Raw genomic sequence first — 27,074 nt, 5'->3', positions numbered from 1 at the left:
GATGTGGAAAGAAGTGAGAAAATTAAAAGTATGAGCAAAAAAGAAAAAAAATATGCATAATATATAAAACATGAGTTTTATTTTAAACCATTTTTCCCTCTTAATATAAATAAATAAATAAAATTTATATATAACAAGATATCATAATAAATGCTAGGTAGTGATAGCTATCCAATTAACTTGTTGGCAGTTTGAGCTTTTATTGCTCGAGGTTGACAAGCCAGTTATTTGTTCATAATTTATTTAGAGAAGGGTATGAAGAGAGGACTCTCCTTCTTCTATCTTCTACAATCTATGGTCATCGCTCATAATTGAAGTTATCTAGCATTATTGACAACATTATTGATACCATTTATCATATCATTGTTGTCAAAGAAAAGCTTGACAAGTCTTAATAAAATTAATGGATCTTGGCCTACCAAGAGAAAAGATAATGGAGTACATTTTATTCGAATATTTATTCCATAAGGGAGGGCTTATTCGGTCCAATCGAGGGTGTTAGAAAGGAGTTATTTCAGCTTCACGCTTTCTTTCCTTTCAATCTGAAAAATATCAAATAAAGCCTTAAGTTCAATTATTTTATTTGTCAAAGAAGTAGTTATTTTATCATAATTAAAATAGAATTTTGGGTCAAAATAGGCCAAAACAAACCCTTACATGCTAAAATTAGTCTTTTTGCCAAATATGAGCCACATAAGTTATTGGAGCTACATATGGTTTTTTTAGGCTGAAATCATATTTTAAAAATATATATGATTTTATGTTTTATTTTCAAGCAACATGTAATTTCAAAAAAATAATTTCATATTTTACATTGAAACACATTTTAAAATTGCGGTTTTATTTTTGAATTAAAAATATATTTTCGAAATTTGCATTGAAGTCTTATTTTGGAAATATGGCTTCAATTTAAAAATGAAATGCATTATAAAAATATGGTTTGGCATAAACAATAAAAAATAAAAAATAAAAGTCAGCATGGATAAAAGGGATCTATATTGAAGTTTCAAATGAAGTTTACAATTGATGTTCTTTAGCTAAATAAAATGTCAATTTTGGCTCAAAAATTGACATGTTATTTCAAACATAGTAAATTAGGTGACAAATATTGAATCTTAGGTTGTTTGAAGATTTGCATCCCTTTAGTGAGACTGGGGAGTATTCAATAGAGCATTGGAGATTACTGTATCGTGGACATGGATCAAGTTGTAGGTACTAGAAAGTAAACCTTTGAGATAAGTAGCCAGGTAAATTTGTGTAACTTGATCTCATATAGTAGATTTAGATTTGAGGTCTCAAACCCATGCTTGATATTGAATGATATGTTTTCACTTGAGTCACTTTCATCTCAAATGGTATCGAGTCTTTCCTCTTTGCAATTGTTTAGTATGTATAGCACAGAAGGGTCAACCTTCAAGGGAGATGATGAAAGAAGGTTATTAGAAGAGTTAGAGCAGTTGGAACACATTGATGAACCTTCTACAATTAGTTTGTGAGTGTATGAACCTGGTCTAACTATCCCTTTATATAGAGACACTCCGTATTACAAATTGTTTTGAATTGCAAGATGTGAAAATCAATATTGAAAAGGAAATGGTGGTCTACTCAAAATTCCCAAAGGCACCAATGCTTGAACAACCTTTGTGATGTCAAAATATTTCGATGTCATAAATTGTTGAATTTGACAAGGCTTATTTGTGCTCCAAGTCTTCAATTTCTAAGTGTTAAATTCTGTTAATCAATGGAAAAAGTGATAGATGATGAAAGGAGTGAAGTTTTAGAAATTGAAGTAGACCATTTGTGTGTATCCTCGAGACTCATATCTCTCACCTTAAGATGACTACCAAATCTAAGAAGTATACATGGACGGGCTCTACCTTTTCCATCTTTAAGACACATTAAGGTGTTTAATTGTCTAAATTTGTGGAAGCTACCATTTAATTCCAACATTGGAATGAGCTAGAAATTATTAGAGAAAATCAGTGGAGAAAAAAAATGGTAGGATGAATTGCAGTGGGAGGACCAAACCATTATGCACAACCTCACTCCATATTTTCAATCCACACAATTCAAGACGAAATTTGAGCACCCATGGCATTCGTCTCATTATAGGTAAAATCCTTTTTTTCTTCTTTTTATATATAATTGTATTTAAATTTTTTTTCATATTATAAATATGGCTAAGTCCAAATGTGCATTATGATTGTTTGAGTCGGTCTCTCAAGATATTATTTTATTTTCTATTTGAAATATTATCTTAACATTTCATGAATTTTGATTATATTTAATTTCTCCCTAGTTTCTCACTCTACACACTTCATTAGATTGTTTGGGACTCAGGAGTCATGGAGCTATTAGATTATGCACAACCGCCAAGTAAAATTCTTGTAGAAAAAAATGCAAAAATAGATGTTATTTGTAAAGATTGCTTGGCAACATCATCAACTATTTTTCTCCAACCTCCTTTTCCAGGAAACTATCCCTTAATCTCTGCGAAATTCAAAAACCAAAATGCAAAAGCTCAAAGAAAGACATGACAAGCTTCTCCAATCCCCACAAGCCTCGATTAGTGCATTGTTGGATCTTCACCAACCATTTTCATCTTTTCCATTGCACATGAGCTTCCATGTCTACAAACTTGCGCTTTAGGCTCTGGTTATCTTGTCAAAGCTTCTGTCTTAAGCATCATACCCAGTGATACCATTAAAGATACATGAAAGTTTCGATCCAAAATCCTAAGCCCAGCCTTCAAAATTGTCAGCTTCTTGGCAAGATTTCCAACCTCTCTACAGGAAGATTTGAACTCGTGTTTGGTCCTAACATAAAGAAAAAAAAAAGTGCTCCCATGGGTACGTCCCTAGAAGTAGTTTAGACTGTTTTTTTTCTTTGGCTATAAATAGATTTTGGCATGTAATAAAACAATCTCATGCAGGTTCAAGATGGAATGGATTTCACATTCCATTACTATGATCATATACCTTCATAAGAAGAGATTAAGCTTTCATATGCTATTCATATAATTACTTTTTTACTTTTTTATTTTTATTTTTATCATTTCATGTCATGAGTAATGAAAAAAAACTTTCTTCTTAAATTAATTATTTACACAATTACATAATTAACAAAGATTGAGAGATAAGGAAGCAAAGACGATATTCAAAATCAAGTCTTTTTCCAAGGTTGACAGATGAAAATAGAGAAAGATAGAGTAAGAAAGCAATGGGGTAGCTTAAAAACACTTTCTCATTAAAACTTTGAAGGTAAAAAATAGTTAAATTTAAATTAAAAATATTTTTGAAATACATTTAATGAATTTATAACCTTTTTATTATTTTAAATTCAAGATTTATTTTTTCTCTTTATTATTTGACTAAAAGTATAGGTTGGAAAATTATTAAAATCCATGGGAGAGAAAAAAAAATTAGCAAAAGGCTTGACTCTTAGGAAACTAATGGGAGTATTTTCATAAATCCAAGAGAGCATTGGGGGAGAGAAGGTGAAAATTTAGAGGATTTTGTTGTGGAGTTGAAAGGGAAAGAGTTTAAGGAGCTAAAACAAGGAAAAAGCATCAATCGGAAATCAAGACAAGAACTTTGCTCTATGCTTCATTCATTGGTATGTTCCTCTTTTCACTTCATTATGCCTTTAATTTAATTTAATTTTTTCATAAGCATTATTTGTGAGGTTGTTGGGATGAGTTTCTTTAATGCAAAATCACAAAATAAAAGGAGAATGAATGGAATCAATTTGGATTTGTATTTTTATATGTTATCTCAAACTTAGTCCTTTTTTTTTTTTTTTTTTTTTTTTTTTTTTTTTTTTTTTACGTATTTTAAATCTTTTATATAAAGATGAAATAATTTTAAAATACATCACTTTTTAACTAATTTTAGTTATATATATATATTTTATATTTTTTAATGTAAAACCAAACATAAACTATAAGTTTATACCATAGTGATATAAATATATTATACCTATTATTTTACTATTTAGCTGATCTATGCTTGATGCAAGGCTATTTTAAGATTTGTGGGAAAATTGAAGGTTAAGGAATAAATAATAAAGAAAAAAAGAAAATTAGACGTAATATACAAAAAAAAAAAATAAGTTTTGTTATATAATAGAAGAATTACAAGAAGAAAAAATTGAAATGCTCTTAGAGAATTAAATATCCTTTCAACATTAAGTCTTCCTTTTTATAGAGAGTTATGAAAGAGATTTACATCAATATAGATGACCATTCATAAGTTTCCATATTCTCATATTTTATTAACACTCCATCTTGGATGATCATAAAAATATATCTCAGAACTACAAAACACCCATTAAGAAAAACCCTAGTGAAGTAAAGGGCTTTTTGTTCAAATTGTATCTCTTTAGGGGCTATTTCTATATGTGTCTTTCAGGGGTTATTTATCCAATTTGTACGTCTTTAGTAGCTATTTGTTTCAATTGTAACTCTCCAAAAGTAATGAGTTTCTCAATTTTGAACTGATTAGTCTTTTGTAGCCTTTTCAAAATTATCAAGTTTTTTATGTGTTTTTTTTTCTAGTGTTTTCCTTTTTTGATGAATTACATCATTTGAGCTGATAAGTCTACTACACTTCAAGTGCACCTTAGGTTCATTTGTTGTTATAATAGCTACTTATCTTACCTATCACTCCACATTCTCATAGCCATTTTAATGTTTGAATTCAACACAACTAGTTAAGCTAGGTAGGAATATTTTTAAAGTAATTCATAGTTAAAAAATATATATATATCTAGAACCAAATAGGACAAAGAAAAAACATATGGCCAAAGTAAGTATAGAGAATACTAACCCCTCACCCCTCAAATACACAACCCACTCTTTTCAAGTTTTCTCATTCTATACATGGTTGATTGCCCCCTCCTCCTCCCCTCCCTTCCATGGTCTTCTTATCTACTTCGACTTTCACCTCATCTTTTTGGCAAACAAAGGAGTTTTTGTTTGGGAAACAAAGATATATACTTTTCCACAATTTTATGAAATCTAGATCTCCCTATGCAATAATCACCTCTCGCACTTAATATAAAAATTAAAAAAAAAAAAAAAAAAAAAAAACTAGAAAGCTAGAAAATCACAAAACATGAAGAGAAATAAAACCAAAAAATGGAAAAAGGAGAAAACAAGTAGAAAACCCTAGAAAAGAGAGAAAAAGATGGAGAAGTCATCCTTGAAAAGCCTTCAAATCCTATGATAACTTGAAACCTAGCAATTTAAAACCCAAGAAAATTAGACAATAGAAAATGAGAGAGTGAAATCATAATAAAATAAAATAAAATAAATTGACAATAATGCGAGGGCAATGTGTGAATAAAAAAACATCAAGCTACGTCCCACAATGAGTGATCATTGAGAAAAAAAAATTCATGATTAAAGATTAATCTCACATTGGACTAGCAATGATGAAAGAAGAAATGAGTTTAGCAATCAAGGGTGAGCAAAAGAGAAATGGTAGGGAATTTATATATTGGTTTTATTGTAGTGACCAACTTGCATTCATTGGGCCATATATTATAGCGACCAATTTTATCCCTCAACAATAGGAGGTTTTATGGTTGTATCCGATTAATCCTGGAACTATAAGCTTGGTGGGAGAATTCCTACTATTGTGGCTCAAATAGTAGTGAGGTTATATACACTCTTTCATTGTGAATTTTGTTGACCCCTCTTAAAAAAACTATGTGACCATATCTCACTTTTCTTGTTGTGATATTAATGCATACAAATCCCTTTTGTAATACAACTAAGGTTTTGCATACATGACACGCTATACCAAAAATGGGTATACCTTTTAAATATAAAAATTATGATAATTAAGATCATATTTAGTTCTTAAAAAATATTAAAAAATGAAATAAAAATATTAAGAAAAAAGGCGATGAAAAAATATATATTAAGCAAAAGAATTGGAAAATGCTAAATGGTTGTCCTCATCATTTTCCTTATATAAAGGTGAGTAAAGTGTATTTCTAAATTATTTTATTTTATTTCCTTCAATTTTTTTAATGGACATCAAAATAGAGAATATTTTTATAAAAAATTTTCTTTATAATTTTCTCACTATTTTCTTTCCTTAAAAAAAAAAAATCATGAACCAAATATAACGTTGAGAAAATAATTATAAATGTACAAACAAAAACATAAGATAAGACTTCTTAGCTAGAGAATTCTCTATCATAAAAATATATCCAAGTTAACCATTTTAAGTGCTCAAATAAACCTATATACAAATATACAAATGAACTTTCATTCTTCTTAGACTTTCATTGTTTGTAGAGTTAATTACTATTAACATAACAATGCATAGTAAAAAAGAAATATGATTTTAAACCACTATTAGATGTGCTAAAAATTAAAAATTATTTTAAACTGTGTATAAATATTATTGTCAACTTATTTCTTTTTTATTCTCATTTTTTATTGTTACTTAACATTGAAATATAAACAAATAATCATTCCAACCTTACATTTTTAAATGCATCCTATCAGGGTTGAAGTCATCCCATCTCATTTAGAAAACAAAAGGGAGAGCTTCTTATGCAATAAAAGGAGGCTTCCACCCCTTGTTCATCCCAAATAAAGGCTCTCATCATTTTGTAAGATTTTATATTCTCTTATCCTAATTAAAAGAGAGAGGTTGCAATTTTATCTTTATAATAAAACAATTTGAATATCCTCATTTTTCAAATAAATAAAAATCAAATTTTCAATAAATAAAAATTACTTCTCCAAAAATAAATAAACAAAATTTTGTTTATGTATATCATCAAAAATATTTAAAAACCAATTAATTCTCCTCCGCTCATGTACCCATGGTTGATAATCCAAAATTTTTAGAATGGGATTACGGAAAAATCCCTAAATTCCTAATAAATTCATGTTCGGAACGAAGAAAGAAACCTAATAAATTACTAATAAAATGGATCTCAAGCTATCAAGAAAAAAGAATTATATTTCTAAAACGGTAGAACAGATGAAGAATTATATGCACTACTACTTACGGTTTTAAAATTACAAGCGTACATACCCACTTTTTATGTAAATGAATTCATATTTATGTTGGAAGAAAAAGATTCCCATTAAAGGAAAAGAGAAAACCAGAAAAGCTGTGGCCCCTTTACTAAGCTTGATTGATGGAAACACTAAGGAGGAAAATAATGGGAAAATATCATATCAGAAGTGGTGTGGCGGCCTGATATTCATCTTTACAGAGCTTGACATCTGTATGGAAGACAATGCCATTATTGCTTTACTCTCCATTCATTATCATCTTTTCTGGGAAAATATTCTTCTCTTCACCTCTCCAACTCCTATCCATCACCAGTTTCACTAATTTGAGTTGCTAAGAAGATCCAAATACCCTCTTAAAAAAAAATTTTAAATAAAATAAAATAAAGATTTAAGTACAAATGATCATCTAAATATTCTTTTTGTAAAATATTATTAATAATTGTTATTTAGAATATTATATTTTACAAAAAAAGAAAAAAATGAAAAAATGAAAAACCGCTCTTTATATAGGTCATAAGTCATGAATGTTGCCCCATATTTAACAATGATATGATTAAAAGACAATGATATATGATGTCAATCAATGTCTTAAACAATGTTACCTGAGATTCCACATTTTTGGTTCTTCTTTTCTTTGTGAACCACCAAACTTTGTAAAGGGATGTCTTTGCTTATTTTTTTTAGAATTTTTTTTTTCTTCCATAACCCAAATGTGAACTCATTTTGTATTTTGAATATGTAATTTGAGTATATCTTTATTTTTTTCTTCCTTTATGAACCATCAAACTTTGTAAAGGGTCCACAGTTTCTTTGCTCATTTTTTTTAGAATTTTTTTCTTCCATAACCCAAATGTGAACTCATTTTGAATTTTGGATATGTAATTTGAGTATATATATGTATATATTTGTTATATTAAAAAAAATTACAATATTAAGTATTGGTGTAATAACATACAAACAAAAATAAATGTGAATATAAAAAAAGCACGTTCAACTAATCATGTTTATATCCGTGAATAGAAGATAATTAACCATTAATACTAATAAAAAATTTTATAATGAAAAGAGAAAACACATAATTGACCATTAAAAAGTATTTTCCTGATAGGTGATAATTTAGTCATCAAGCAGGGTTGCAAATAAAATATACGGGTGTACAAAATAACAATTTTGTTGGGATAGTGAGAGGTTCAAACCCGAACCTGAGTTAAGGATAAATTTGATATTTAATTGGTTGTGCATTTGATTTTTTTTTTTTCTTTATTTATTTTCCTATTGAGAAATGAGAATTCTAGTATGGTGAACTCATTAATGTTTACCCTATTCCACAATAAGTGGCGGAGCCAAAGACTTTTGTCGCGAGGGCATTGAAGAAAAATAATATATTATAGTCATTATTTAAAAATTGTAAGGTAATTAATAGAATTTTATATTATTATTTAAAAATTAAATAATTTTAAATATTAATTATAAAAATGTATCAAATTGAACAATCATGATACTAATAACACTTAAAAAAAGTTTTAGATTTTATATAAAAAATTAGCAAAAATATTTAAAGGAAATTTTCAAAAGAATTTAAAAAAATAGAAAGAAAACTCACTAAAATTTTCAATAATTTAAATCATTTTGTATCAAAAACCTTTAAAATTATTTTAAAGAATTCAATAATTTTTGTTATAAATTTTGATATTTTTCAAATAGAAGAACTGTATAGCTTTAGATCTCATTGTCTTACAATTTTATCTCATTTGTTGTACTTACATGCAAAGGTCTAGATTTTTCTATGTAATATCAAAAGTGGAGATTAAGATTTTCATAAATACCAAATCAATACCTTAATTTTTCTCATTTTTTAAATAATTAAATGTAAGATAGTTGAAAGTAAAGTCTTTTACTTAAAATTTAAAATTTATGTTTCATATAATAAATCACTAAAACACTAGTAACTTAATGATAAGATTTTGATGGACTCACGTTATATTCTTACTTCTAAGTAGAAATATAAATAGTTAATAAGAACTTAGCAAGCATTATTTTTCATATTTTAGTTAAACCAATCATAAAAAAAAAAAAAAAGTATAAAAAGGAAAAATATTGAATGAATAAGAAAAAATAAATATGAATAATATTAAATAAGATTTTAAAAAAAAAAAAATTTTAGTTCAATCTCAATATACTATTAGTAATTAATAGTAAATATTAATTTTGGTAATAACATTTAGTTATCATTATTTTATATTTTTAAAAATTTTATCAATTAAATTTATATTTTTTTGGAGGGGGAAAATCTTCTAGTTTGGTTTGCTCGGCGGTGTCCATAATAGTCAAGGTTGGTCTTTTTTCTTGTAATTAGAAACTTGGTTATAATGAGTAATTTACTAATTTGAATATATTCATTTTTCAAATAAATAAAAATTAGTTTTCCAAAAGTAAATAAACAAAATTTTGTTTATTTATATTATCAAAAATTCATAAACCAATTAATTCTTCTCCGCTCATGTACTCATGGTTGATAATTTGAAACTTGGAATACGATTATCGAAAATTTCCTAAATTCCTAATAAATTTGTATTGGAGATGATGAAAGAAAACTAATAAATTAATAAATTCCTAAATTACTAATAAAATGGATCTCAACCCACCAAGAGAAAAGAATTATATTTCAAAAACAATAAAACAGATGAAGAATTATATGCACTACTACATACAGTTTTAAAGTTACAAACCAGTACACACAAACTTTATGTCTAAATGAATTCATACTTGTGTTGGAAGAAAAAGATTCCCATGAAAGCAAAAGAGCTGTGGACCCTTTGCTAAGCTTGATTGATAGAAACACAAAAGGAAGAAAAGAATGGGAAAATATGAAAAGTGGAAGTGGTGGACCCTAATGTAGTCAGTACATCAGATTTTTAGACCATTCAATCCTCCAACCACAGTCTCACACAGTGGACATTATACATTATACACTGATTTCTCAGTCTTTTACTTGAGAAAAGAGAGGTGATATTTCATTATTACTCAGCTTCAACTTTTCTGGGTTTTGTACACAACAAACATAAGTCCAGAATTCTTCTCTCCACCTCTCCAACTCCAATCCATCACCTGTCTTATTACTTTGATTAATTTCTTCTTTGCTTTGAATTCCAACCCCTGAATTTTGCCATGGATTTTGTGAGCCCAGTCTTGGATGTTGCCTCTCTCATCTGCAATTGCGTTGGCCATCGTGCTGTTAAAGTCCGTCGTCTCCCACAAAATCTCAACTCTTTGAGAAGTGCAATGGAGGAACTCAAGAACCTCTATGAAGATGTGAAGGAAAGGGTGGAACGTGAAGAGAGTCTTGAGAAGAAGCGTACACATGTTGTGGATAGATGGATTCAGAGAGCAGAAGCCATGGAAAAAGAAGTGAACGAATTACTGGCAAAAGGTGATGAAGAAATCCAGAAGAAATGTCTCGGAACCTGTTGTCCCAGAAACTGTCGCGCCACCTACAAGCTTGCGAAAATCGTACAGGAGAAGATGGATGCTGTGGCTGCACTACAAACCGAAGGAAATAATTTTCAAGAAGTGGCTGTCCCTTTGCGTTTTTCTCAGGTGATTGAGATGCCATTGGAGAAGCCTGTAGGCTTAGATTCACCTTTTCATGAGGTCTGGAGATTGCTCCAAGACGAACAAGTGGGGACTATTGGAATTTACGGAATGGGGGATGTGGGGAAAACCACCCTCTTGAAGAAAATCAATAACAAGTTCCTCACACCCAATAATAACTTTGATATTGTGATATGGGTTGTCATCTCCAAACCAACAAACTTGCGGAAGATCCAGGAAACACTTCTGAGTAGACTCCAGATTCCCGATGACAGATGGAAAAATAGGAGCGAGGATGAGATGGCTGCAGAAATATACAGGGTCTTGAAAACCAAGAAATTTGTGCTCTTGTTAGATGATATATGGGAGCCCTTTAATCTCTTGCAAGTGGGAATTCCTCCTTTGAGTGATCGAATTAAAAAGTCCAAGATAGTGTTCACAACACGATCTGCAGATGTGTGTGGCTACATGGAAGCACAGAAGAGCATTAAAGTGGAGTGCTTGAAAGAGGCGGAAGCCTTATCTCTGTTCCAGGCCAAGGTAGGAGACGACACTTTAAATTCTCATCCAGATATACCAAAGCTGTCCGAAATCGTTGCCAAAGAATGCAAAGGCCTGCCGCTCGCCCTCGTTGTCATAGCCCGAGCAATGGCTCGGGCAAAAACACCAGAAGAATGGGAGAGAAAAATGCAAAGGTTGAGGGAATATCCGGACAAGGTTCTAGGTATGGAGAATGATTTATTTCGAGTATTAGCGTTTAGTTATGATAGCCTACCCGATGAAGCCATCAAATCGTGTTTCCTGTATTGCTCTTTACTTCCGGAGGATTATGGAATCTCTTCTCGAGATCTTATAGGACTTTGGATCGGGGAGGGGATTTTGGATGAATGTGACAGGATCCAAGGACAAGAAATTATTGAAAGCTTAAAAGATGCATGTCGAGAATGGCACACCTCCATTCATAGAAGAAGAATATTTGAAGATGCATGATGTGATTCATGATATGGCTCTATGGTTAGCTTGTGAAAAGGGGAAGAAGAAGAACAAATTCGTGGTAGAATATAGAGTTGAATTGATCAGAGCTCATGAAGTTAAAGAATGGAGAAACACACAAAGGATATCCTTGTGGGGTAGTAGCATTGAAGAACTTAGGGAACCACCATATTTCCCAAATACTGAGACCTTTTTGGCTTCACATCAGTCTATTGAGTCATTTCCAAATGGATTCTTTACAAACATGCCTATCATAAGAGTTTTGGACTTGTCAAACAATAATTGACTTATGGAGTTACCTGCAGAGATTGGCAACTTAGTAACCTTGCAATATCTTAATTTGTCAAATACAAGTATAGAATACTTACCAGTGGAGCTCAAGAATTTGAAAAAATTGAGGTATTTGATACTAAATTATATGTATTCACTCAAGTCACTTCCACCTCAAATGGTATCGAGTCTTTCCTCTTTGCAATTGTTCGGCATGCAATCCTCACCGCCTGAGGGAGATCAGATAGCACTGTTAAAGGAGTTAGAGCAGTTGGAACACATTAATGATATCTCCATCTTCCTTACAAGAGTCTTGTCCACCAAAATATTATTCAATTCCCACAAGTTGCAAAGGTCCACAAGATGGCTAGTGTTATGTGGCTGCAAAGGTATGAACCTGGTCCAACTATCCCCTTGTGTACAGAATCTTGAGCTGAATTTTTGTCTTGAATTGGAAGATGTGGAAATGATTTTTGAAAAGGAAGTGGTCCCTTCAAAATTCCCACGGCAACAACACTTGAACCACCTTCATAGTGTCCATATATGTGAATGTCGAAAATTGTTGAACTTGAACTGGCTTATTCATGCTCCAAAACTTCAATTTCTAAATGTTGAAGACTGTATAACGGAAAAAGTGATAGAAGATGAAAAGAGTGAAGTTTCAGAAATTGAACAAGATTCAAGTGTGTTCTCAAGGCTCATATCTCTCACTTTATCTAGTCTGCCAAATCTAAGGAATATATGTGGATGCCCCCTACCCTTTCCATCTTTAAGATATATCAGTGTGGTTTCCTGTTCAAATTTGAAGAAGCTGCCATTTGATTCAAACACTGGAATGAGCAAGAAATTAGAGAAAATCGAGGGAGAACAAAAATGGTGGGCTGGTTTGGAGTGGGAGGATCAAACCATTGTCCACAACCTCACTCCCATATTTTCCGACCCTTATATACGAAGCTCATATCAAGGGCTTGAGCCCCCATTCGCCCCATTATAGGTAATTCATTTTCTTTCCCTTCCTTTTATATATAATTGTATTGTATTTGAGTCGACCTCTCAAGATATTATTTTATTTTCTATTTGAAATATTATTTTTAACTTTTCAAGTATTTTAATTATATTTAGTTTCTCACTCTACATACATACTTCATTCATATAATTAGATTCTTCAGTGCTTGGAACTCATGGAAATATTCTTAGAGAAAAATGCAAAAATAGACACTACTTTATTCTCGCGCACTGTAAAGATTGTTTGGCAACCATTATCATTTTTTTTTTCTTTCTCCCATCTCTCACTTTAATCATTTAATCTTCAGTTTACGGGCCTCATTTCCACTGATCTCCTTATGCAGAAGCTCGACATATCATCCTCTTCACCATTAATTCAAACCACTCACTATAAGAAAAGAGAGATATCATGTAGGTTTAGTCAAAAAAATATATGGCTACCCACTTGCTCCACTAGTGTCTAAAGGTGTTGGTACATGTGGAAAAAATTCCTAGGAAAACACATAGTTGCAATAATTTATTAGCCGCTATCCTAAGGACATGTTTGGCACATGAGAATCAGAAATGGGAATGAATCTTTTGTGTCCACTCCTATTTCTTGTCAAATAGAAATAATTTTAGTAATTTCAATTCTTGTGTTTGGATCCATGTAAGAATATAAGATTGGAATGATGATTTGTTTCATTTAAATGTTAAGTGAAAATGGGAATAAAAATGAAAAAAAAAATGTCAATAATATTCGGACATATGGTTTAAAATAAATTTTTTTTATTTAAAAAAATCATTGGGAGTTTTTTTTTTTTTTTTTTTTGCTAAATAATATAAACCTATTTGGGCATGCAATTTAAAAACAAAATCGTTTTTAAAAATTTATACCATCATTTGGTTGTTGTTTTTTAGAAATAATTTTTAAAAATAAAGTAAAAGAGAGAATTGTTCTCCTAATCTTATTTCATTAGAGGCAATGAATTTCAAATCAAGTGAGACTTTATATTGAATTTATCAATAAGTTTAATAATTTTAAAAAATAATTTAAAACTGAAAAAGTATATATAATGACTATAAAAATAATTTAAAACACATGATCTTCCATGTCTACAAACCTGAGCTCCAAGCTCTGATTTCCACCGCAAATCTGCTCTAATTCACAGCATAAATTAGCTTTGACGTGTATAGGGCATCACAAGCTTAGATGCAAACTGCCCATTGAGACTCAGTTCTTGGAGGTAAAGCAAGAAACAATTGTAGTTGAGAGTCGGCTGCTTCTGTTTCACTTTTATTAGTATCTTGTCAGCCTGTACCACAAAACTTGAAGATGATGATAAATATGGATTCAACGCTTTTGTAATGAAAAGAAGCTTGAATGGGCAGTTTTTCATTTTTTCCCTTTCTTTTTTTGTGGTTTTGTAGGTGCTCTGTTTGAGGTTTTGGTTGATTTCATAAAAGCACTAGAAGATGATAAACTGCTTATTTGTTGAGAAAATTAATGTAAAGAAAAAAGAAAATAAATTGGAATTTTAAATCTTAGAACTATGAAATTGATTGAATGGGGGCCATGTGTATTATTTGCCCTAGTGCACAAGACCGTTCTCTCTCTAATTTGATAGGATTGTAAAAAGTAGAAGTTGATCCAGAAATGACTTTGGCTTAAGCACCATACTCAGTGATGCCATTGAAGATATATGAAAGTTCCAATCCAAAATCTTAAGCCCAACCTTCAAAATTGTAGGCTTCTTGGCAAGATTTCTAACCTCAGTACAGGAAGATTTGAACCTGACGTTTGGTCCTAAGTTCCTAACATAAAGAGAAAAAAAAAAGAGGAAGTGCTTTGATTTTTTTTATTAGTCCTAAGTTTCTAACCTCTGTAATTATCCAAATTATAGATCTTACCAAATTTTTTTATTAGTCCTGCACTTAGATAAAAACCATGGTTGAGTAACAGAGGTAACATCCTTGTGCGCATGCATGCAGAATTTCAAAAACTTTATATTCCTGCTTTTGACAGAAAGAGAATAGTCTGGAGAGAGATCAAGAACCTCTTTTAAGTGCCTTGATTATTCACAAATCACAGCCACCCACCGTACAAATTTGTGCGGTAGATTAAGACCAACCCTCAACTGAGCACGGTTTAGTTTCAACTACTTATTATTTTGGATTAGTGTTAAAAAAAAAGATGTAAAACCAATAAAATATTTTTATATGTTATTTCAAACTTGATTTTTTTTTATGTATTTTAAGAATTTTATATAAAGATTAAATAGTTTTAAAATACATCACTTTTTAATTATATTTGATTTTTTTATATTTTTGTAATGTAAAACCAAACATTTTACCATAGTGATATGAATATATTATACCTATTATTTTACTATTTTAGCTAATCTATGCTTGATGCAAGGCTATTTTAAGATATGTGGGAAAGTGATTGGTCTTATCAAAAGAACAAATAAAAAAAATATTTTTTTTTATAGAATAATATATAAAGCATAACTTTTGTTATGGAATAAAAGAATTACAAGAAGAAGAAACGGAAATACTCTTAAAGAATTATTTACAAGTTATAAAGAGATGTATATCAATATAGATGATTATTTACAAGTTTTCATAATATAATAAATTCTCATATTTTATTAACACTTATCTCAGAATTAGGAAATACCCCTGAGGAAAACCCTAGTGAAGTAAAGGGCTATTTTCTCAAATTGTACCTCTTTAGGGATTATTTGTTCAATGTGTCTTTTAAGGGTTATTTGTTCAATTTGTACATCTTTACTACCTATTTGTTTCAGTTGCACCTCTTCAAAAGTTATGAATTCAATGTTGGACTGATTAGTTATTTTGTAGCCTTTTCAAAAGTATCAAGTTTTTTATGTGTTTTTTTTTCTTCTATTTTCCTTTTTCAATGAATTACATCATTTAAGCTAACAACTCCACCACCTAACTATGACTCCACATTCTCAAAGTCATTGTGATGTTTGAATTTAATGCAACTAGTTAAGCTAAGTAGGAATATTTCTACTACATTAGAGGTATTTCATAGTAAAAATAATATCTAGAACCAAATAGGACAAAGAAAAAACATATGGCTAAAGCAAGGATGGAGAATACTAACCCCTCACCCCTCAAATACACGACTTGCTCTTCTCAAGTTTTATCATTCCATGCATGGTTGATGGCCCTTTCATCGGACCCTTCCCTCTCTATTCTTCTTATCTGCTTCAGCTTTCACAACCTTCTTTAGGGAAATAAGGGAGGTGTCATTTGGGAAATAGAGCTATATATTTTTCCACAGTTTTATGAAATCTATATCTCCCTATGCATCAATCACCTCTCACATTTTCATAGAAAAATTAAATAAAAAAAATCTAGAAAGCTATAATATCAGAGAATGTGAGGAGGAATAAAACCAAAAGATGGAAAAAGGAGAAATCAACTAGAAAACTCTAGCAAAGAGAAAAAAAATATGGAGAAGTCATACTTGAAAAGCCTTCAAATCCTCTAATAACTCGAAACCCTAGCAATTCAAAACCCTAAAAAAACCCGAGGGTAGAAAATGTGAGAGTGAAATCGTAATAAAATAAAATGACAATAATGAAAGGACAATGTGTGAATAAAAAAAATACCGAGTTGCATCCCACAATGAGTGATGACTAAGAAAAAAATAGTTCATGTTTAAATATTAATCTCGCATTGGCATCGACAATGATGAAAAAAGAAATGAGTTCAGTAATCAAGGATGAGTAGGAGAGAAATGGTAGGCAATTTACGTATTGGTTTTATGGTAGCAACCAACTTGCATTCATTGGCCATATATGATAGCAATCAATTTTATCCCACAACAATAGGAGGTTATATAGTTGCATCCAATTAATCCCAAAACTATAAGCTTGGCGAGAGCATTCCTACTGTTGTGGCTCAAATAGTTGTGAGGTTATATATACTCTTTCATTGTGGATTTTGTTGGCCCCTCATAAAATTATGTGACCATATCTTGCTTTTCTTGTTGTGATTAATGCATGCAAGTCCTTTTTGTAATATAACTAAGGTTTTACATGCATTACACTATACCAGAAATGCATAGACCTTTTAAATATAAAAATTATGATAACTAAGATTATATTTAGTTCTTAGAAAGTACTAAAAAATGAAATAAAAATATTAACAAAAAAGGTGATGAAAAAATATTAAGCAAAAGAGTAGGAAAATGCTAAATGGTTATCCTCACCATTTTCCTTATATAAAGATGAGTAAAGTTTAAGGAAAGTGTATTTTTGTATTATTTTATTTTATTTCCTTCAATTTTTTAATGGACATTAAAATAGAGAATATTTTTATAAATTTTTTCCTTATAAAGTTTGAGGAAAATTATTAGTAATATCTTTATAAATATGTTAAGTCATGAAAGGTAAAAGTTATGAGATGGAGATATGCTCGTAAAGACTAAATATATACAAGGTGGATAGAGATACGAGAAGAAGTGAGGGGCTCGTGATTCAAGGTGTAGATACAAGGAATGGGAAAATATGGGATGTTTTGGGAATTTAATAATTATATCTGGTTTCTATCCTTTGTAATACTCTTTATGATATAGTGAAATGATTCTCTCTCATTCGTGGATATAGGCATGGTTGGTCAAACCATATTAAAACCTCATGTAGCTGTGTGGATTATTTTATTTTTGTGTTTTTCAACTAATATTGGTTTCATTAAAGCTTCCACTAGCACAAGAATTTACAATATTCCCCAAGAGATGCCTCACTTTTGAACTCCACAAGTGATACCTCACACTTGGCAAATCCCAAGTAATATCTCACATTTAGATTTTCCTCTCAAGCAATACCCCATACTTGAGCTCACCTCACAAGGTTTACAAAAAATGAATTTTTCAATACAATTTCCTAGTTTACAATTTTTTGCTCAATGAATACAAGGAAACTTGGATTGAGATATACACTAAGAATGGAATGCAAGCTAAGCTTAATGCACTCAAAAGATTTTCATATGACTCAAAAGATGATTGAATAATAATTTGGAACTCTTCTTTTTTTTAAAACAATAAGTTTGGAGCATTTAAATAGGAGTTCAAAATTCAAACTAGTCGTTAGGCATGGTTTGGGGTCAATAAGTCAACTAACCAATCAAACTGTCTACTAGCAGTTGGGTGGCAGAAGGCACAAAAAGTGACTATTAGGTTACAAGAGTTCAATCAATCGGTTATCAATTGAATCAATCCTCAACCGATTGAGTGAATAGTCTTAATTGGTTTAGTGAATGATAACCAGTTGAGTCGGTTGAATAGTAATTAGTTGAGCCACTTTGGTCATACCCTAGTCAAACATACACAAAATATAGGAAATCAATACACAAATGATCTTTAATGACCTAGATTATTTCAATATGAAAACTTAAGATTGAAAACCCTTTTAATGATGAAATATATGTCAAAATATTAGTTTTTATCCTTGAAACAATCAATCTTACTTTTTATAAAAAAATGCTATAAGATGTAGAAATAAACTCCATAGTTTTTGTATCTTTACCACAAAATATTTAAGGGAACTTGGCTAGATAAATACCTTGTCATTTTGAGAACCTTTTTAATTATGAATAGTAGTAAACAAAGGTGGTTTTCATTTAAAAATACTTTTCATCCAATTTATAAAAGAATAAAATCAATTTAAACACTTACATAATTTTAGGTTTTTTAATAAAAATGTAATGCAATATGAACCTAGTGTATCAACAACATTACAAAGAGATTCTAGACAAATGATTTTAATTGATCTTCTCTTTAAGGTCTTCTTTTTTTTTTTTTCTTAATTTTCCTTTATTTTGATTTATCTTTATAATTGTTACTTTAAAAATCTTCTTATCAAAAGACATTTAAGGTAAACCATTAGTTTTAAGACTTGTTTTTTTAAGACAAACCATTAATTTTTTTATGAAAATTAAAAGTACAAAATAAAAAGTCATGGCATCCACCTGGACAAAAGGGTCTAAATGGAACCCACAATCGATATTATTTGGCCAAATAAAATGCCACTTTTGGCTGAAATTAAATTGAAATTATATATACATACATATATAGAGAAAAAGAGGAAATGAAAAAAGCTTACTAAGCTTGATTGATGGAAACACAAGGAAAGAAAAGAAGGGAAAATGTCAAAAGTGGTGGAGCCTTATATTAATCATTATAGCTTGATAGTCTGTACAGAAGACAATATATATATATATATATATAAATTCATATTTGTGTTGGAAGAAAAAGATTCCCGCTGAAGAGAAAAAGGAAATGAGAAAAGCTTACTGAGCTTGATTGATGGAAACACAAAGGAAGAAAAAAAGGGAAAATATTGAAAGTGGTGGAGCCTTATATCAATCTTTATGGAGCTTGACAGTCCGTATAGAAGACAATGATATTATTGGCCGGCATTATATATTCAATATATGAATTTTTTATAGCATTCAATGTCTCACCCATTGGATATATACACTGATTTCTCAGTCTTCTAATTGAAAAAAAAGATGATATTTCATTATGATTTTGTCTTCAATAACCTAAATATGAACTCATTTTGATGAATCTTGAATTTGAAACTTTCAATATGAAGTTTATTGTAGGTATTTTGACTATTTCATCTAAAGACAAATTAATGAAGATTAGTCAAATATTATTTGTCCTAAAAACTATTGTTTGAATAACCTATCTTCCGATTTAAGAGTAGCATCATTACACCCAACAAAATTTATATCTTATATATATATATATATATATGTAGAGAGAGAAAGAGACTATTGTTTTAATAAAAATTCTAATTTATTCACTCGCTATATTTAAAAAAGAAAAATTCAATATAAAGTGCTGGTGTAATATGAGAAAAAAAAAAAAACAAACAAAAAAGAAACCCATATATGGTTATATAATTCTCTTCCTTCCCCTCAATACCTATATCATGAATGATGATTTTTTTCTCCATCAGTCCAAATCTCCCTTGTATTTCATAACTTTTTTCTCTTGTTATCTAGTAGAAATATTTCAACTATATCTTTTAATTTTACCAAAAAAAAAAAAAAACTATTTTTTCATCAAATTGACAGTATATAAGTTATTTATATATATATTTAACACATCTCATCAGTTTACCATTTAGTTGGATTTTCAGTTAGGTTATTCATTTCCACAAAAATTGATGAGTCGTATTTAATAAATTTTTTAATAATTTGTAAAATTTATGGATCAATTAATCATATAAGCTTTATGTCATCCACACATTTTGCTTTTGACAATATTTGATCTTGACTAATTTTGTAATTCCAAACAATGATTAGTTTTCAAAATATTGAAGGGAAAATGTGATACAAAGAAAATAGAAAGACAAAATAGAAGAAATAAAAATATTTAAATTTAATAAATTATTTTTTATCATATTTCAAACCTATTTTATATATTTCAAATATGTTATATAAAGATAAAATAATTTTAAAATTTTTAAGTAATTTTAATTATATTTGATATTTTTTATTTTTTTAATATAAAACCAAACATTTTTTCCTTAACTATTTAATGTTTAATACAAGGTTGTTTTTCAATCTTGAAAGACGTGAGAAAATTAAAAGAACAAGAAATAAAGAAAAAATAAGCATAATATATAAAACATAACTATCATATTCATTTCTATCCATAGAAAATTGCAAAGTATAAACGGTCTTAGCATTTAATTGGAAGTTTCTTTTATCACACTCATCTCATTCTTACTTGGGTTTTGGAACCAGACTCCATCAACTAGTTTTGAAGGAAAATTTGGGTCATCTTCAATGACATCCCATACGTCTAAATTGATTGATTGTAAAAACCAAGTCATTTTAGTTTTCTAATATGGATAATCGGTTCCCGTAAAAAATGGAGGTTTATTGGTTGCAAAACTTTCAATGTGAGATGAGCTTGATGGATTCACCATTTCTTTTTAGACAATTAAGTCCTAAACAAGAGGTCTAACTCTGATATCAATTGAGAAAATAAAGGTTAACCTTAATAGAGAAAACACCCAAGAGGGGGAAGGGGGGTGAATTGGAGTTTAAAAAAAATAAATTCAAACACAACAAATTTAAGCACAAGAAGCACAAATATAAAGAGATAAGATTAAAGAAAGCAAACTCAGATTTTATAGTGGTTCAGCACTTCCTTGCTTACATCCACTCTCTTCAAGCTCCTAATCGAGTGAGGGTTCCACTGTACTTGAAGTTTCAACCAAACATCTAATCACTTTTACACTTGGATTCCGACTCCAATGGATTCCTACATAATCTCTTCAAGTCTCTACTCAATTGAAGGTTTTAATACTCAAATAATAAGTTTGAATCTCTCAACCTAGCTCAACAATGACTCAAATACAACTCAAGGTCAAGACGAATCACAAAGGTGCACTAAAAAATATGCAAATGAAAATTTAATGCATCAAGAAAAGAATGATAGCTTTTAAGGAAACAATAAGTCGGTAAACAAATAAATCCAAGTGTTCTCTTCTTCATAAATAAAGTGATAGCTATCCAATTAACTTATTGGCAGCTAGAGTTGACAAGTCAATTACTTGTTGATAATTTATTTCAGAAAAGGCTATAAAGAGAGGACTTTCTTTCTCATGATCTTCTACTGATACGAAAGGAGAAGAGAAACCAATATGAATAGATGAAAGGCTTGACAATGGATCTCACCCTACCAACATAAATGAGAGTGAAGTGCATTTTACTTATTTTTTTGGGGTAAAATAGTCCTCTTATCCAAACAAATATCATATTGGAGCACCCTCTCAAATTTACATGTTCAAAGAAGGGTAAATATCAGATGTGGTGGGGCCTTAAATTAATCTTTACAGAACTTGACAGTCTGTATAGAGGACACTGACAGTGTCGGCATTATGAATTCAGCATTTTATACCATTCAATCTTCCAACCACAATCTCACCCATTATAATTATTGATCACACACTGATTTCTCAGTCTTTACTTGAAAAAAAGAGAGGTGACATTTCATTACGACTTTTCTCCTTACTCATCTTCTATTTTTCTTGGCTTTGAATCCCAATCCTTGTTTTCTCCATGGATTGTGTAAGACCCATCCTGGATGTCGCCACTCGCTTATGGGATAGCGCCGCTAAGCGTCCTGTTTACATCCGTCATCTCCCACAAAATCTCAACTCTTTGAGAACTGAAATGGAGGAACTCAAGAACCTGTACGAAGATGTGAAGGAAAGGGTGGAACGTGAAGAGAAACGTCAGAAGAAGCGTCTTCGTGTAGTTGATGGCTGGCTTCGCGGAGTAGAAGCCATAGAAAAAGAAGTGGAGGAAATATTGGCGAAAGGAGACGAAGAAATCCAGAAGAAATGTCTCGGAACCTGTTATCCTAAAAACTGTGGCGCTAGCTACAATCTTGGCAAGATGGTACTTGAAAAGATGGATGCTGTGACGGTCAAAAAGACGGAGGGCTCAAATTTCAGTGTAGTTGCTGAACCTTTGCCTAGTCCTCCCGTGATGGAGAGGCAGCTTGAAAAGACTGTGGGCCAAGATTTGTTGTTTGGGAAGGTCTGGAAATGGCTCCAAGATGGTGGAGAGCAGGTAAGCAGTATCGGATTATATGGAATGGGGGGTGTGGGCAAAACCACCCTCTTGACCAGGATCAACAATGAGCTCCTCAAAACCAGGCTTGAATTTGATGCAGTGATTTGGGTGACTGTGTCCAGACCAGCCAATGTGGAAAAGGTTCAGCGAGTTCTTTTCAATAAAGTGGAGATTCCCCAAGATAAATGGGAAGGTAGGAGTGAGGATGAAAGGGCAGAAGAAATATTCAATGTCCTGAAGACAAAGAAATTTGTGCTTTTGTTAGATGACATATGGGAGCGGCTGGATCTATCCAAAGTTGGTATTCCTCCTCTGAATCCTCAAGATAAGTTGAAGATGGTACTTACAACGCGATCTAAAGATGTGTGCCAAGATATGGAAGTTACAGAGAGCATTGAAATGAATTGTCTCCCATGGGAGGATGCTTTTGCTCTGTTTCAGACCAAGGTGGGAGCAGACACCATAAATTCTCATCCAGATATACCAAAGCTGGCGGAGATGGTTGCCAAAGAGTGTTGCGGCTTACCACTTGCCCTCATCACCATAGGGCGAGCAATGGCGGGAACAAAAACACCCGAAGAATGGGAGAAAAAAATACAAATGTTGAAGAATTATCCGGCAAAGTTTCCAGGTATGGAGAATCGTCTGTTTTCACGCTTGGCATTCAGTTATGATAGCCTACCCGATGAAACCATCAAATCGTGTTTCCTATATTGCTCTTTATTTCCGGAGGATTATGAAATCTCTCATCGAAATATTATACAACTTTGGATTGGGGAGGGTTTTCTGGATGAATGTGACAACATACAAAAAGCAAGAAATCAAGGCGAAGAAGTTATTAAAAGTTTACAGCTTGCATGTCTATTGGAGAATGGCATATCTCCATTAGATGAAAAAGACGAATATTTGAAGATGCATGATGTTATTCGTGATATGGCTTTGTGGTTGGCTCACGAAAATGGGAAGAAGAAGAACAAATTTGTGGTAAAAGATGGAGTCGAATCGATTAGAGCTCAGGAAGTTGAAAAATGGAAAGAGACACAGAGGATATCATTGTGGAATACCGACATTGAAGAACATAGGAAACCACCATATTTCCCTAATATTGAGACCTTTTTGGCATCAAGTGTGTTTATTGAGTCATTTTCAAATAGATTCTTTACAAACATGCCTATTATAAGAGTTTTGGACTTGTCAAACAATTTTAAACTTATGAAGTTACCTGTGGAGATTAGAAACTTAGTTACCTTGCAATATCTTAATTTGTCGTGTACAAGTATTGAATACTTACCTGTGGAGCTCAAGAACTTGAAAAAATTAAGGTGCTTGATATTGAATGATATGTATTTTCTTGAGTCACTTCCATCTCAAATGGTATCGAGTCTTTCCTCTTTGCAATTGTTTAGTATGTATAGCACGGAAGGGTCAGCCTTTAAGGGATATGATGAAAGAAGGTTATTAGAAGAGTTAGAGCAGTTGGAACACATTGATGATATATCCATCGACCTTACAAGTGTATCATCCATCCAAACATTATTTAACTCCCACAAGTTGCAAAGATCCACAAGATGGCTACAATTAGTTTGTGAGCGTATGAACCTGGTCCAACTATCCCTTTATATAGAGACCCTCCATATTAAAAATTGTTTTGAATTGCAAGATGTGAAAATCAATTTTGAAAATGAAGTGGTGGTCTACTCAAAATTCCCAAGGCACCCATGCTTGAACAACCTTTGTGATGTCAAAATATTTCGATGTCATAAATTGTTGAATTTGACATGGCTTATTTGTGCTCCAAGCCTTCAATTTCTAAGTGTTGAATTCTGTGAATCAATGGAAAAAGTGATAGATGATGAAAGAAGTGAAGTTTTAGAAATTGAGGTAGATCATTTGGGTGTTTTCTCGAGACTCATATCACTCACTTTAACATGGCTACCAAAGCTAAGAAGTATATATGGACGTGCCCTACCTTTTCCATCTTTAAGATACATCCGTGTGCTTCAATGTCCAAGTTTGAGGAAGCTGCCATTTGATTCCAACACTGGAATAAGCAAGAAATTAGAGCAAATCCGTGGACAAAAAGAATGGTGGGATGGTTTGGATTGGGAGGATCAAGTGATTATGCACAACCTCACTCCATATTTTCAACCCACACAAATTCAAGACGAGATTTGAGCTCCCATGGCATTCATCTTATTACAGGTAAAATCCTTTTTTCTTCCTTTTTTTTTTATATATATAATTGTATTTAAAAATTTTAATGTTATAAACATGGCCAAGTCCAAATGTGCATTGTGATTGTTTGAGTCTACCTCTCAAGATATTATTTTATTTCTATTTGAAATATTATGTTAACTTTTCATGTATTTTGATTATATTTAATTTCTTTCTGGTTTCTCACTCTACACACTTCATTAGATTGTTTGGGACTTGGGAGTCGTGGAGCCATGAGATTATGCACAACCACTTGGTAAAATTCTTATAGAAAAATGCAAAAATAGATGTTATTTGTAAAGATTGTTTGGCAACATCATCAATTATTTCTCTCCAACCTCCTTTTCCAGGAAACTATCCCTTAATCTCCACGAAATTCAAAAACCAAAATGCAAAAGCTCAAAGGAAGACACAACAATCTTCTCCAATCCCCACAAGCCTCGATTAGTGCATCGCTGGATCATGACCAGCCATTTTCTTCTTTTCCACTGCACACGAGCTTCCATGTCTACAAACTTGCACTCCAAGCTCTGATTATCTTGTCAAAGAAAGCTCGAATTGGTAGTTTTTCACTTTTTCGATCCCTTTCCTTTTTTGTGGTTTTGTAGGTGCTCTGTTTGAGATTTTGGTTGATTTCATAAAAGTAGAAGATGATAAACTGCTTATTTGTTGAGAAAATTAATGTAAAGAAAAAGAAAATAAATTGGAATTTTTAAATCATAGAACTATGAAATTGATTGAATGGGGCCATGTGTATAAGTTACTCTAGTGCACAAGACTATTCTCTCTCTAATTTGAAAGGACTGTCAAAAGTAGAAGTTGATCCAGAAATGATTTTGGCTTAAGCACCATACCCCGTGATACCATTGAAGATATATGAAAGTTTTGATCCAAAATCCTAAGCCCAACCTTCAAAATTGTAGGCTTCTTGGCAAGATTTCCAACCTCTGTGCAGGAAGATTTGAACCCGTGTTTGGTCCCAACATAAAGAAACAACAACAACAAAAAAAAGTGCTCCCATGGGTACGTCCCGAGAAGTAGCTTAGATTGTTTTTCTCTTTGGCTATAAATAGGTTTTGGCATGTAATAATACAATCTCATGCAGGTTGAAGATGGAATGGATTTCACATTCCATTACTATAATCATATACCTTCATAAGAAGAGATTAACCTTTCATATGCTATTCATATAATTACTTTTTTACTTTATTTTATTTTATTTTTATCATTTCATGTCATGAGTAATGAAAAAAAACTTTTTTCTTAAATTAATTATTTACACAATTATGTAATTAACATAGATTAAGAGATAAGGAAGTAAAGACAATATCCAAAATCAGGTCTTTTTCCAAGGTTGACGGATGAAAATAGAGAAAGATAGGGTAAGAAAGCTGAAAATAGAGAAAGATAGAGTAAGAAAGCAACAGTATAACTTAAAAACACTTTATCATTAAAACTTTGAAGGTAAAAAGTAGTTAAATTTAAATTAAAAATATTTTTAAAATACATTTAATGAATTTGTAGCCTTTTTATTATTTTAAATTCAATATTTATTTTTTCTCTTTATTATTTGACTAAAAGTATAGGTTGGAAAATTATTAAAATCCATGGGAGAAAAAAAAAATAGCGAAAAGGCTTGACTCTTAGGAAACTAATGGGAGTATTTTCATAAATCCAAGAGAGCATTGGAGGAGAGAAGGTGAAAATTTAGAGGATTTTGCTGTAGAGTTGAAAGGAACAGAGTTTAAGGAGCTAAAACAGGGAAAAAGCATCAACTGGAAATCAAGACAAGAACTTTGCTCTCTGCTCCATTCATTGGGATGTTCCTCTTTTCACTTCATCATGCCTTTAATTTTATTTTATTTTTTCATAAGCATTATTTGTGAGGTTGTTGGGATGAGTTTCTTTAATGCAAAATCACAAAAGGAAAGGAGAATGAATGGAATCAATTTGGATCTGTATTTTTATATGTTATTTCAAACTCAATCCTTTTTTTTTTACATATTTTAAATATTTTATATAAAGATGAAATAATTTTAAAAGACATCACTTTTAACTAATTTTAATTATATATTTTTATATTTTTTAATGTAAAACCAAACATAAACGTACTATAAGTTTATACCATAGTGATATAAATATATTATACCTATTATTTTACTATTTAGCTAATTTATGCTTGATGCAAGGCCATTTTAAGATATGTGGGAAAATTAAAGGTTAAGGAATAGATAAATAAAAAGGAAAATTAGGTGTAATATACAAAAAAAATAAGTTTTGTTATATAATAGAAGAATTACAAGAAGAAGAAACTGAAATTCTCTTATAGAATTAAATATCCTTT

General features: G+C 30.9%; 2 protein-coding genes and 1 pseudogene across 3 annotated transcripts in view; all 3 read left to right on the top strand.

Annotated features, from left to right (window-relative positions):
* LOC100246150 (probable disease resistance protein At5g63020-like) overlaps nucleotides 1–27,074 on the top strand; it is a 51,045-nt gene that overhangs the window by 10,056 nt on the left and 13,915 nt on the right. The gene's annotated exons all lie outside the window — the stretch shown is intronic.
* LOC100241043 (disease resistance protein SUMM2-like) lies at nucleotides 10,061–13,013 on the top strand (annotated as a pseudogene).
* LOC100263309 (disease resistance protein SUMM2) lies at nucleotides 21,883–25,490 on the top strand. Of its 2 annotated transcripts, XM_059735565.1 has the most exons (3): nucleotides 21,883–24,718; nucleotides 24,935–24,986; nucleotides 25,081–25,489. In XM_059735565.1, exon 1 carries the CDS (start codon nucleotides 21,998–22,000, stop codon nucleotides 24,689–24,691), a length of 2,694 nt encoding a protein of 897 aa, XP_059591548.1. In that variant the 5' UTR covers nucleotides 21,883–21,997; the 3' UTR covers nucleotides 24,692–24,718; nucleotides 24,935–24,986; nucleotides 25,081–25,489. The 2 variants fall into 2 exon arrangements, with proteins under 2 accessions (XP_059591548.1, XP_059591547.1); XM_059735564.1 differs by having other exon boundaries at nucleotides 21,883–24,986; nucleotides 25,081–25,490.

Source organism: Vitis vinifera, chromosome 19 (assembly GCF_030704535.1).
Source record: "Vitis vinifera cultivar Pinot Noir 40024 chromosome 19, ASM3070453v1".
NCBI classification, from domain to species: Eukaryota; Viridiplantae; Streptophyta; class Magnoliopsida; order Vitales; family Vitaceae; genus Vitis; species Vitis vinifera.
This window is presented reverse-complemented; position numbering and strand designations above follow the sequence as displayed.